We start from the raw sequence: 13,274 nt of genomic DNA, 5'->3' as shown, positions 1-13,274 counted from the left end.
TAAATGAATTTGGAAAATATATAATTGTATTAGATTTACAAAAAGATAATAATTTTACACTTGGAGGTAAAAACAATTATAAAACTTGAAAGGAGCAGCTAGAATATAATACACAGATAAGCATCAAAGCCCTGTTGTGTCTTCCTGCTGTTCTTCAGTAACTGAAGCAATGCCCCTTTCTCTTTTCAGGCTGTGTTGAAACAGATGAAGCCGATATATTTTTCCTTGTTGATGGATCAGGCAGTATACAACCTGAGAACTTCAAGGACATAAAAAGATTCCTGCTAGAAGTAGTGAGGGTATTCAGTATTAGTGCAGACCAGGTTCGTGTTGGGGTTGTCCAATATGCATCTAATCCACAAACTGAATTTGAACCCACTCAATATACCCGCAAAACTGAATTGGAGGGAGCGATTAAACGAATCGCTCAGCTTGGAGGAGGCACTAAAACAGGCCGTGCATTAACCTACATGAAGAATTTCATCAGTGAAGCAGAGATAAGCCGTGGACACAGGGTGCGGCGTTTCCTGATCACCATCACAGATGGACAGTCACAGGATAATGTAACAAGTCCTGCTGCAGAACTAAGGCAGGAGGGGGTAATTCTCTATGCTGTTGGTGTGGGAGATGCATCGAAAAATGATCTTCAGCTCATTGCAGGTGCTGATGAAAGAATCTTTTACACGCACAATTTTGATGCTTTGACAGATATGAAAAGCAATATTGTACGGGATATCTGTTCAAAGGAAGGTAAGAAATAAAATTCGCTCTAATCAGTGTGTTCTTCCAAATCAAAAGCTAATGCCAAGCATGACTTTCTCATTAATATTGTGAAGACTGGTAGTAATGATTCTTACTGGGTCACTTCTTACTATGATGGTAATGAGTTAGCAATAGAATATTTCTCACGATAGAAATCAAAGAAATTTACAGCTCGGAAGAAGGCCATTTTGGCCCATTGTGTCCGCGCCGGCCGACCAAGAGCTATCCAGCCTAATCCCACTTTCCAGTTCTTGGTCAGTAGCCCTGTAGGTTACGGCACTTTAAGTGCACGTCCAAGTACTTTTAAATGTGGTGAGCGTTCCTGCTTCTACCATCCTTTCAGACAGTGAGTTCCAGACCCTCACCACCCTCTGGGTAAAGACATTTCCCCAAAAATCTCCTCTAAATCTCCCCCCAATTACTTTAAATCTATACCCCTGGTTGTTGACCCCTCTGCTAAGGGAAACAGGTTCTTCCTATCCACTCTATCCCCTCATAATTTTATACACCTCAATCAGGTCTCCCCTTAGCCTCCTCTGTTCCAAAGAAAACAGACCCAGCATCTCCAATCTTTCCTCATAGTCAAAATTCTCCAGTCTAGTCAATATTCTTGTAAATCTGCTCTGCACCCTTTCCACTGCAATCACTTCTGTCCTGTAATGTGGTGACTAGAACTGCACGGAGTACTCCAGCTGCAGCCTAACCAGTGTTTTATACAGTTCAAACATAACCTCCTTGCTCTTGTATTCCATGCCTCGACTTTTAAAAGCAAGTATTCCATATGCCTTCTTAACCATCTTATCCACCTAGCCTACTATCTTCAAGGACCTGCACTCCAAGGTCCCTTTGTTCCTCTACACTTTTCAGTGTCGTACCATTTCATGTGTATTCCCTTGCCTTGTTAGACCTCCTTAAATGCATTACCTCACACTTATCCGGATTGAATTCCATTTGCCACTGTTCTGCCCACCTGACCAGTATATTGATATCTTCCTGCAGTCCGCAGCTTTCTTCTTCATTATCAACCACACATCCTATTTTAGTGTCATCTGCAAACTTCTTAATCATACCCCCAACATTTAAGTCCAAGTCATTGATATGTACCACAAAAAGCAAGGGACCCAGCACTGAGCCCTGCGGAAGCCCACTGGATACAGCCTTCCAGTCACAAAAACACCCATCAACCATTACCTTTGCTTCCTGCCTCCGAACCAATTTTGCCACATTGACCTGGGTCCCATGGGCTATTACTTTAGTGACCAGTCGGCCATGTTGGACCTTATCAAAAGCTTTGCTAAAATCCATATAGACTACATCATACGCTTTGCCCTCATCGACCCTCATGGTTACCTCCTCGAAAAATGTAATCAATTTAATCAGACACGACCTTCGCTCGACAAATCCATGTCTTTCCAAATGAAGATTTATCCTGTCCCTCAGGATTTTTTCCAATAATTTTCCCACCACTGAGGTTATCCCTTTCTCCCTTTTTAAACAAAGGTACAACATTAGCAGTCATCCAGTCCTCTGGCACCACACTTGTAGCCAGAGAGGATTAGAAAAATGATGGTCAGAGCCTCTGCTATTTCCACTTTTGCTTCTCTTAACAACCTGGGATACATTTCATCCGGGCCTGGGGATTTATCCATTTTCAAAGCTGCCAAGCCCCTTAATACTTCTTCTCTCACTATCTTTATCTCGTCGAATATTTCACACTCCTCCCTCATTGCAAAGTTTGCACCGCCCCTCTCTTTTGTGAAAACAGATACAACGTATTCATTCAGAATCCTACCCACGTCTTCAGCCTCCACACACAAATTCCCTTTATGATCTCTAATAGGCCCCACTCTTTGTCTAGTTATCGTCTTGCTCCTAATGCATTTACAAAACACCTTCGGGTTTTCCCTGATTTTACTTGATAGTAATGACTTATGGTAATGAGCTAGCAATAGAACATTTCTCACTACGATTATAATGAGTTAACAGTGCAGCCTTCAAGATGAAAGTACAGAGTGTGAATGCACCTTGCTTGCCAATCATGAAGCACGTTCAACCAAAATGTTAGTGAGGAATCTTTAATCGGGATGATTAGAAATGCAGGTTTGAATCTGAGACCTGATCTAATTTCTTCTACATGTGTGAGGATTAAGGTAAGGCATTCTTGTAGTGAAAGGACCATAGAATCATAGAATGGTTACACCATTTGGCCCGTCGAGCCCGTGCCAGAGCACTTCAGCTAGGATGTAAAGAGTCTTGTACTTGCTCAGAGAGATTCAGGAAAGTAATACATCGGCCCTGATGTTAACTCAGAGAAGTGCTGGGAGTGGGAGGGTCCGATATTGCGCGGGAAACCCAGAAGTAAGTTCAGCGCTTCTGTCAGTGACCTTTTAAACTCTGCCATCTCATTAGCATTTTATCTCCTGACTCGGTGTGCAATCCACAGTAGCAATGAGGCCCTGCAGGACGCAGTCTCAACTACAATATTTAAAGGGCCAATCGAAGATGGAATTTGGAGAAGTTGGAGCTGGAAACAAGAGAGGAGAAAGGTTATGAGTGGATTTGAGATGATCCAAAGCTGCACCGCATTTCGATGATGCCTCTCTTGATCTGATGCCGGGGTCAATGAGGAGCCAGAGAGAGATACTCTTTCCTAGCAGTGGGAGGAAGAAACCAGCTGGTGACATCAAGAAGGCGCAGCTGGAGGTGGCTCAGGAGGTGAGCAGTAGGAGCATTGGCCACGTTCATGGAGTCAGTACAGGAACCACTGTAGGTAGATGTAGGTCATTTTAATGATCTAGCCAGGTAAGAAAAGGTGAGCACAGTTGCACATTTAGCTACATCCTACTGGGTGCATCACTCCACTCTTCACTCTGCCTTCTCAAGTCTAGTCCATCACACAATTGCTCACACCCACTTACTTGAAGGTGCACCCTTCCCTCTTAGTCTATGCACTTCCTCACATCCCCATCTACCCATCACTCGCTGCCATTCACCCTCATCCTCGGCCTTTTGGCTAAGATCATTTGGCTAAGATCATGCGTAACTGACCTGACAGGGGAGTAGCCACCATGACCTCCGGGTGGTTCTCCCTGGATCAGGAAGGTATATGCTTGCTTTTTTGGAAACAGGAGGTGGGTGGGGTGGCTTGACCCATCCACCTCCCCGGAGGTGTGTGGGGGACCTGACCCATCCACCTCCATGGCACGAACCTGGTATTGCAGTACTTCCAGGAATGGTGCAGTGGCTCTAGGCCTTTTGGCTAAGAACATTGGCGCAGAGTGATCCTTGGCGTGTGCAAGGTGACCTCTGGCGTTTGTGATTTGACAAAGAATTGGAACGATTGGCTACGAATTTAAAAAAAAAAAAAAAAATTGCATCCCTCTCCCCAATAGTCACCCTAACCAAATGCACTGCATCCGTTGGGTGATCACATGCCATTACACTCTCTCATGCGTCTGTTCTTTCCCTTATTGCAGGAGAAAAGAGCACAGAATACGAGAGTGAGGGAGAGAACCGGTAGTTGCCCTCCAAGGAATTGCCAGCAGAGCAGGAGGCGCTGGTGCTAAATGAGTTTCGGCATCCCTGGTTGTCGGAGATGGTGAGGGGGAGGTCCCAGCTTCCTGGTGAGACAATTAAATATCAGTAACCCACATGTCATACGGCACTCAGTCATGTTGATTTGATGTCAACAGTGAGTGAAATATGATCATCTTCATAATAATAATTTGCAACATTCTTACCTTGCCAATACCAATTCATGTCTTTTATCTTCGTCAGGACCTTCACGATGCAACAGAAGCTGATGGAGGTCGCGGATGACGAATTGTTAGAGGAGCTGAATCCTTCTGAGGGTGCACCATTACACGTCTCATGCATATCATGTAGCAACGTAGATACTTGCACTTTCTGGGATCACTTAGACAGATAGTTGGGTTTTCACCTGGTGACTCACATTTCACAAGTGAAGAAGAGCATATGGTGGTGGCAGGGACAGCAGTGGCGAGTCTGCGTCGGCCCTCTCCAAGCTCTGCTCAGCGGGACACAGAAGCTGTACCTGTGAGACAGTCGATGCACAGGAGAATCATTGAGCTGCAGAGAATGTTCAATGCACTGACAATCTTTCCAAGCACACTGACAATGATTGCAGAGAGAATGGAGGAGTCCACCTCCAGCATGAGTGGGTTGATGTCGCAGGGCTTTGTGATGATGTGTTCTTCCATGGATAGAGTGACCAGCTCCATGGAACATCAAACAATCCAATCAAATGTGTCCAAGCATGCCTTGACCACAGATGTGCAGCCATTTTGCCTGGATGCCAATATGCCTGCCACCTTAAATAGGATGACAGATACCTTAGCCTTGTCCTTACAGCGCCGCACTGATCTGCAACAAAGTGCTCTCCAGCACAGTGATTGCAGTGAAATGTGACTGGGCCATGACAGGGGTGATGGTGAAAGGGGACATGGAAATAGGGACTCCATTCAAAGCACTTCAGCTTCTCACCCTTTGTCAGTTGCCCCCCCTGCCCCCACCCCCCAGTCAGGATAGATTGGCGAATGATACTTAAGGGGTTGACAGTGGATGGGCAGACATTTAGAGACTGCATGGATGAACTACAACAATTGTACATCACTGTCTGGCGTAAAAATAAAAAAGGGAAGGTTGCTCAACCGTGGCTATCAAGGGAAATCAGGGATAGTATTAAAGCCAAGGAAGTGGCATACAAATTGGCCAGAAATAGCAGCGAACCCGGAGACTGGGAGAAATTTAGAACTCAGCAGAGGAGGACAAAGGGATTAGGGCAGGGAAAATAGAGTACGTGAGGAAGCTTGCAGGGAACATTAAGACGGACTGCAAAAGCTTCTATAGATATGTAATGGGAAAAAGGTTAGTAAAGACAAACGTAGGTCCCCTGCAGTCAGAATCAGGGGAAGTCATAACGGGGAACAAAGAAATGGCAGACCAATTGAACAAGTACTTTGGTTCAGTATTCACGAAGGAGGACACAAACAACTTTCCGGATATAAAAGGGGTCAGAGGGTCTAGTAAGAAGGAGAAACTGAGGAAAATCCTTATTAGGAGCCTACTGTCAACAAGAGCAGACATCGACGATGAGGTCCAACACAGCCTTCAGTGTGCCAGTGCAGCCTTTGGTCGCCTGAGGAAGAGAGTGTTTTGTTAGAAATATGCCAGGTTATGGTCTTACAATCACAAGCACATTGACTAAGTATATACATTTCCAGCAAATTTGATGCAAACAACCAAAACAGATATTGTAAAGAAAGCTGAAATTTAACATTTAATCAACAAGTCATGGACTTAAAAGATTCTCCAGATATCTTCTACTCGTATCCATTCATTGTGGATAATTCATTTTAAATGTATTTCTTCCTAGCCTTCAATTGTCCCAATCTAACATCTATATCGTTTTTCACTTAAACACACCTTCAATCGCTTTTATTCATTAATTCGATAGTTTCTCGATGGGAGTATGTATCAGTGCTTTAATAATTGTCACAATTCCCTGAGCCACATTAACCATTTCATGTCTTCTGTTATCAAGTAACACAGTATGTCTTGAGACCTGTTCTTTAGTGCAAATTCACCATGCATTTCCACATACAAGTTGCCTCATGCGCAACAAATCACGTCTGCACTCTTACACCGGTATCTATCTCTATGCCATTTGATGCAAGCCATCTTGGGCTTTCAGATAATCTTATCTAAAGATTGTCTAGAATCTTTGCTCATCTTCCACTGCATGTTTCAGGTAGTGGTCAGGTTATCAATGCAACTTTCTTTAAAAATTCATCGGCAATGACACAAATGTCTCCAAGAGAAAGCTATCGATTTATTATTCTTAACTATACATTCCTAACTTTCACGAGAATGTTAGAAAAATTCCTACTTGGTGCTGTAATTTTCCTGTTTCAATCTTGCATCTTAAGTAGACATCCCATTAATTACTATTCATATTCATGAACTCTGGAGTAACCTTACTATCCTAAATACAATATTAAAGATCAACATTTTTAAAATTCTTTATAACCAACTATATTGTGCCCGAGTCCTTTTTATCATTTGAAACTTATCACAAATCTAAACAACCATATTGTCTTGTAATGACAGATTTTTTCAATCTTCAATTATTTTTCCCCACAAACTTTTTCTCTTGATATACAGCATTTAGTAGGACCACCTAAATTGTTCCCAAGCAGTTTATTTTAGTAAAGAATTATCCCTTTAAACTTCAGTGAGAATTTTCCCTTCTTGAGTGCTCGAAAAAGCAACTCATATCAATTTACCTTAATATTTGAACTTATTAATTCCTATTTCAGAAACAAGTTTTTGCCAAGTTTGGTAGTTCTCATGGTGTCTTAAACATTGGAGATAAAAGTAATCGCCATTTATTCACAAGGTAACTTCCATAGCTTAGATCACCACCTTGAGCACATCTTGTCGGGAAATTGTGTTGGGGAAATTGATGGGATTGAAGTCCGATAAATCCTCAGGGCCTGATGGACTGCATCCCAGAGTACTTAAGGAGGTGGCCTTGGAAATAGCGGATGCATTGACAGTCATTTTCCAACATTCCATAGACTCTGGATCAGTTCCTATGGAGTGCAGGGTAGCCAATGTAACCCCACTTTTTAAAAAAGGAGAGAGAGAGAAAACAGGGAATTATAGACCAGTCAGCCTGACATCGGTAGTGGGTAAAATGATGGAATCAATTATTAAGGATTTCATAGCAGCGCATTTGGAAAGAGGTGATATGATAGGTCCAAGTCAGCATGAATTTGTGAAAGGGAAATCATGCTTGAAAATCTTCTGGAATTTTTTGAGGATGTTTCCAGTAGAGTGGACAAGGGAGAACCAGTTGATGTGGTGTATTTGGACTTTCAGAAGGCTTTCGACAAGGTCCCACACAAGAGATTAATGTGCAAAGTTAAAGCACATGGGATTGGGGTTAGTGTGCTGACGTGGATTGAGAACTGGTTGGCAGACAGGAAGCAAAGAGTAGAGTAAATGGGTACTTTTCAGAATGGCAGGCAGTGACTAGTGGTGTACCGCAAGGTTCTGTGCTGGGGTCCCAGCTGTTTACATTGTACATTAATGATTTAGACGAGGGGATTAAATGTAGTATCTCCAAATTTGCGGATGACACTAAGTTGGGTGGCAGTGTGAGCTGTGAGGAGGATGCTATGAGGCTGCAGAGTGACTTGGATAGGTTAGGTGAGTGGGCAAATGCATGGCAGATGAAGTATAATGTGGATAAATGTGAGGTTATCCACATTGGTGGTAAAAACAGAGAGACAGACTATTATCTGAATGGTGATAGATTAGGAAAAGGGGAGGTGCAACGAGACCTGGGTGTCATGGTACATCAGTCATTGAAGGTTGGCATGCAGGTACAGCAGGCGGTTAAGAAAACAAATGTCATGTTGGCCTGCATAGTGAGGGGATTTGAGTATAGGGGCATGGAGGTGTTACTACAGTTGTACAGGGCCTTGGTGAGGCCACACCTGGAGTATTGTGTACAGTTTTGGTCTCCTAACTTGAGGAAGGACATTCTTGCTATTGAGGGAGTGCAGCGAAGGTTCACCAGACTGATTCCCGGAATGGCGGGACTGACATATCAAGAAAGACTGGATCAACTGGGCTTGTATTCACTGGAGTTCAGAAGAATGAGAGGGGATCTCACAGAAACGTTTAAAATTCTGATGGGTTTAGACAGGTTAGATGCAGGAAGAATGTTCCCAATGTTGGGGAAGTCCACAACCAGGGGTCACAGCCTAAGGATAAGGGGTAAGCCATTTAGGACCGAGATGAGGAGAAACTTCTTCACTCAGAGAGTGGTGAACCTGTGGAATTCTCTACCACAGAAAGTTGTTGAGGCCAATTCACTAAATATATCCAAAAAGGAGTTAGATGTAGTCCTTATTTACTAGGGGGATTAAGGGGTATGGCGAGAAAGCAGGAATGGGGTACTGAAGTTGCATGTTCAGCCATGAACTCATTGCATTGCGGTGCAGGCTCGAAGGCCTACTCCTGCACCTATTTTCAATGTTTCTATGTTTCTATGCTCCCAAGTCTCCCGATGGCCACGTCTCCCTCTGTACAGGTGCAGGTGGAACAGTCTTTAGCGGGGACCTCATGGGCTCCAAAATCCAGCTGGTGTCAGCCTAGAGCATTTCAGCAGTCAGAGCAGGGATCTGAGCAGCCTGCTTCTACCTCTGCTGAAACCACAGAGGTTGCACCACATAGGAGCGGTAGGAAAAGGAAATGAAAAGTTTTATAGTTGCACAAAGATATGCACATGGGTGTGTGATAATGTTGTTAAGTTTCTATTGTTTAGTTAAAGTACATAAATTACATTTTTTTGCCCCACGTTCCCGCCTTGCCCATTCTTGGTTGCTGGGTGACAAGTCGCCTTTTACATTGTTTGATGATGAATGGGAAGACATGAACTGATGGGATTCAATGGGCGGATGTGCAAGAGGTGTTTGATTGTTTTCAGGACTGCTTTATATCATTGGCATGGGGCTGGGGGCCGGGAAGAGTGGCCGTTGCAACCTAAGTGAAGGTGGCAACAATAAGGGCGACCCTGGCATCCCTGACAGCAATGTGAACAGCTGGTGGTACATTGCCCTCATCACCTTGCTCATCCCCATCTTCTCCTCCTCATCTTCTCCTCCTCAGAATCATCTGAAGAGAATCTGAGGTTTGCGCCTTGTTCCTCTTGCAGGTCCAAGCCTCGCTGCTGCGCGATGTTGTGCAGAGCACAGACACTGCAATCATTCTGGACACCTTGGCCGGTGCGTACTGAAAGGCGCATTCTGCTCTGTCTAGGACCTGAAGCACATCTCCAGCATGCCGATGGCTTGTTGAATCACACATCTGGTGCACACTGCATAAATATTTTTTCGTGGTTTAACAATAGCTGCACATTGATGGAGTGGAAGCCCTTGCCGTTGACGAATATTCCTGGTTGATTTGGGGGTGCCCGGTTTGCCACGTGTGTGCAGTCGACGTTGCCCTGCATCAGTGGGAAGCCAGCCAGTGACGCAAATCCAAGCGCTCACTCATTCTGATTGGCAGCATTGCAGGCAAAGTTCACATAATTGCCGACCTTAACAAATAACCTGTCAGTCACCTGTCTTATGCATTTGTGAGCCGCTGACTTGGAGATCCCAGATATGTCTCTGGCAGAGCCCTGGAAGGAACCAGAGGCTAAAAAGTTGAGGGAAGTGGTGACCTTGACCACCAGTGGTAACAGTTGGCCACCAGGTCGAGGCAGCAGGGCTTCTTCGAGCAGGCTGCAAATATCTGACACCTCCTGATGTGATGATCTGAACCTCCTGAAACACTACTGTTTGGACATGTCAAGGAAACAAAGCCTCTGTCTCCACACCCAGTGTTGTGGGTAGTGCCTCCTGCAAGCTGCACCCCTCTGCCTTTCCCCCTCTGCTGCTCCCCTCTCTGCTGTTCAGCTACAGGTTTTTCAAGAGCAGGCTGCAGCTGCTGGTGCTGGTCCTCGTCTGAGGTCCAATCTCAGGCAACAAAAGTGCCAGCCATCCTTAAGTGATTGAGATAAGCTCCAAAGTGTAGAAAGGTAACTCTCAGCAAAAGTGCTGTGAAAAAACCCTTTCCCTCTCGCAGGTAAGGAAGCAACTGTGAGTAGTAAGTATTTATTGCAGTACTTCCATGAGTTTGATTCAGCCTCTTCAATTCCCATTGTGGGAATTGCTTTCACTGGTGAGTTTCAGGAAGCCTGGGAAACCCATGGCTGCACCGTTAAATTTAAAAGTAATTGAAATATTGCTCTAATTGGGCGATGAGAAGATGTTAATAGATAACCGGCCTCTCTTGGAGCCAGCTTCCTGACGCGTTAATATTTTTGTCGGTTTTAACCCCCACCCACACCCAAACCCATGAGCTATGTTAGTCTTTTTATTTTGGCTTATCTGATGAAGTCATGAAAGGTTTTACAACATTGACTTGCCATTCGACTGGTTCTAGTGGTGGCACTAATTACCTCTGCCAACTCCTTCCATTGGGCACAGCGTGTAGCACTGGCGCGTCACTGGGCTGTCCACTTCCTTTAAAGGGGAGGGCATACTGCGAGCTCTGCACGGGTTTGAGGGACCTCCAGTAGACCACCGGGGCTGTGGGATGCCGTGGTCACAGCTTGGCAATGAGTGGAGTGCCAGGTTGCACCATCGTGGCATGGACCCCCCCAAAAAACCCAGGGAGGTTGGACTGGTAAATCGAGTGGAAATGAAAAATGGCGCCGCACACACCTTCCCTTTAACTTTCGACCCCCAAACGAAGTGCGACCCGGTTCACAACCCACGAGCTGGCAATGACATTGCCCGCGGCAGCCTTATGGGGCGCTGCCCAACTGCCAATGCGGGACAAAACTGGGTCGTTGTGCATGATGATGATGTAATCGCTGGTGGCACAGCGGCCAAGGGTCTTGCGCCTCCTCTACTTCCCACGCAATTTTGCGGGAGCCGGTAGCGCCACCCCCCAGCCCCCCACTCCCCCTGGGCGAAAACACATTTGTGCCCCGTTAACGCCCTCTGGAGGTGCTAATGGGAGGCACACAGCAGGACAATTTCAACTCCAGACAAGTTTTTTGATTTTTCTTACTGTGTGAAACCTTATTTTGGATTACTGAAATCTCAGTTTCTGAAAAAAAGTGACACGTGAAATTTTGTTTTCTAAAAGTATTTTAAGTAATTTGATTGGTTCATCAAACAACCGTGATGGTGAATTGTTCACACAGTTTTACCATTATTTTCCGAACATGAATAGGCCACTCAACTCCTCGAGCTTGTTCCACCATTCAATTAGATTATGGCTGATCTATACTTCAACTCCATTTACCTGCCTTGGCTCCATATCCCCTGATACCCTTACCGAACAAAAATCTCAATCTTGAAAGCTCCAATTATCCCAGAATCTACATCTTTTTGGGGTAGAGAATTCCAGATTTCCATTACCCTCTGTGTGAAAAAATGTTTCCTGCTTTCCTTTCTAAATAGCCTAGCTCTACTTTTAAGATTATGTTACCTCAGTCATGATTCCCCCATTAGAGGAAATAGTTTCTCTGTATCTACCCTATGAAATCCTTTTAACATTTTAAATACCTTCATCAGATCATCTCACAATCATCTGTACTCAAGGGAATACAAGTAATGTTTATGCAACCTGTCCTAATTTAACCTTCTTACCTCTGGTGTCATTACAAATGTTTAGATAGGAAATGTAATTATAAATATTGACATACGGTTGTTATAGGAAGTAATCTTTGCGGAGAGAAAATCTACAGGGTATGTGATATATATCCATGAGTGGATAAAATACTTGTAATTGCTACTATGCTGTTTTATTTAAACTTGTTGACAGACACAGCATTTTAAAAACATTTATTGCGCTTTATTTTCCTTTAGCTTGCAACATCTTCCACAAAGCTGACATCACCTTCCTAATTGATGGATCAGGGAGTATAAAGCAGGAAGACTTTCAGGAAATGAAGAGCTTTATCCATGCTTTTGTAGATAATATCAGTGTTGGATCAGATAAGGTTCAAATTGGGGTAATACAGTTTTCCACAGATCCAGAACTAATGTTCCAACTTAATCATTACACTTTAAAAGCTGATGTAAACAGCGCGATCGATAACATGCAACAGTTGGGAGGGGGAACAAACACAGGTCGTGCGCTGAGATTTACAGCGGACTACTTTGATGAAGGTAAAGGGGGTCGGCCTGATAGCCCACAATACCTCATAGTGATGACCGATGGAGAATCGCAGGATGAGGTCCTTCAACCAGCTAAAGACATGAGGGCCAAAGGAGTCATCGTGTTCGCCGTGGGGGTTTTCAAAGCTAACTACACTCAGCTTCTGGAAATTGGAGGATTTCGGGATAAAGTTCACTATGTCAAAAACTTTGATCAACTGGATGCAATAGAAAAGAAAATTTCATGGGAGATTTGCAGTCCACCTGCAGGTGGGTAAAAGTTTTTCTGAATTTCCTGATGCACTGAGTTCCAAGAATCTGCTGACGCTATCTATAAAAAGCAAACAAGAATAACTTGCTCAGATAAAACTTAGCAATACAATTCTTTCACAGCTTTGAAAGGCCCAGAAGCTATTTATGTAACCAATAGAAATGAACTGCGGTAATTAACAATGACATACTATCACGGGTATGCTGCCCCATTTATTTCATGGTTCATTGGCCATAGGGCCCACTGTTATGATTTTCAGCCTCTATAATGCTACTATACATTGGGTGTCTCCTCCTGATATTGCGAGGGGTTGAACCTGGAGTCTTGCTTTGCACTATTGGTACTGAAAACCTACACCCCTGAAAGCTCAAGCCCCATAATCGGTTTGGAGTGTCAAATTTTCACTGTGCATGTAAAACAGGTGCTGCATGGGATACTCCTGTCCCTCGTTATGTTCTTGAAGCTGTACTGCTATTTTTCACATTTATAGGGAA

General features: G+C 44.1%; 1 protein-coding gene across 1 annotated transcript in view; it reads left to right on the top strand.

The window, feature by feature from the left end:
• Positions 1-13,274, top strand: part of LOC139264066 (collagen alpha-6(VI) chain-like) — a 217,589-nt gene that overhangs the window by 61,964 nt on the left and 142,351 nt on the right. Inside the window, exons 5-6 of the mRNA XM_070880164.1 lie at positions 190-750; positions 12,219-12,779. Of these exons, the coding sequence (XP_070736265.1) occupies positions 190-750; positions 12,219-12,779 (1,122 nt within the window). The remainder of the gene's footprint in view (positions 1-189; positions 751-12,218; positions 12,780-13,274) is intronic.

Source organism: Pristiophorus japonicus, chromosome 5, assembly GCF_044704955.1.
Source record: "Pristiophorus japonicus isolate sPriJap1 chromosome 5, sPriJap1.hap1, whole genome shotgun sequence".
NCBI classification, from domain to species: Eukaryota; Metazoa; Chordata; class Chondrichthyes; family Pristiophoridae; genus Pristiophorus; species Pristiophorus japonicus.
The sequence above is the reverse complement of the archived record's forward strand: the minus strand, read 5'-3'. Positions and strand labels throughout refer to the sequence as shown.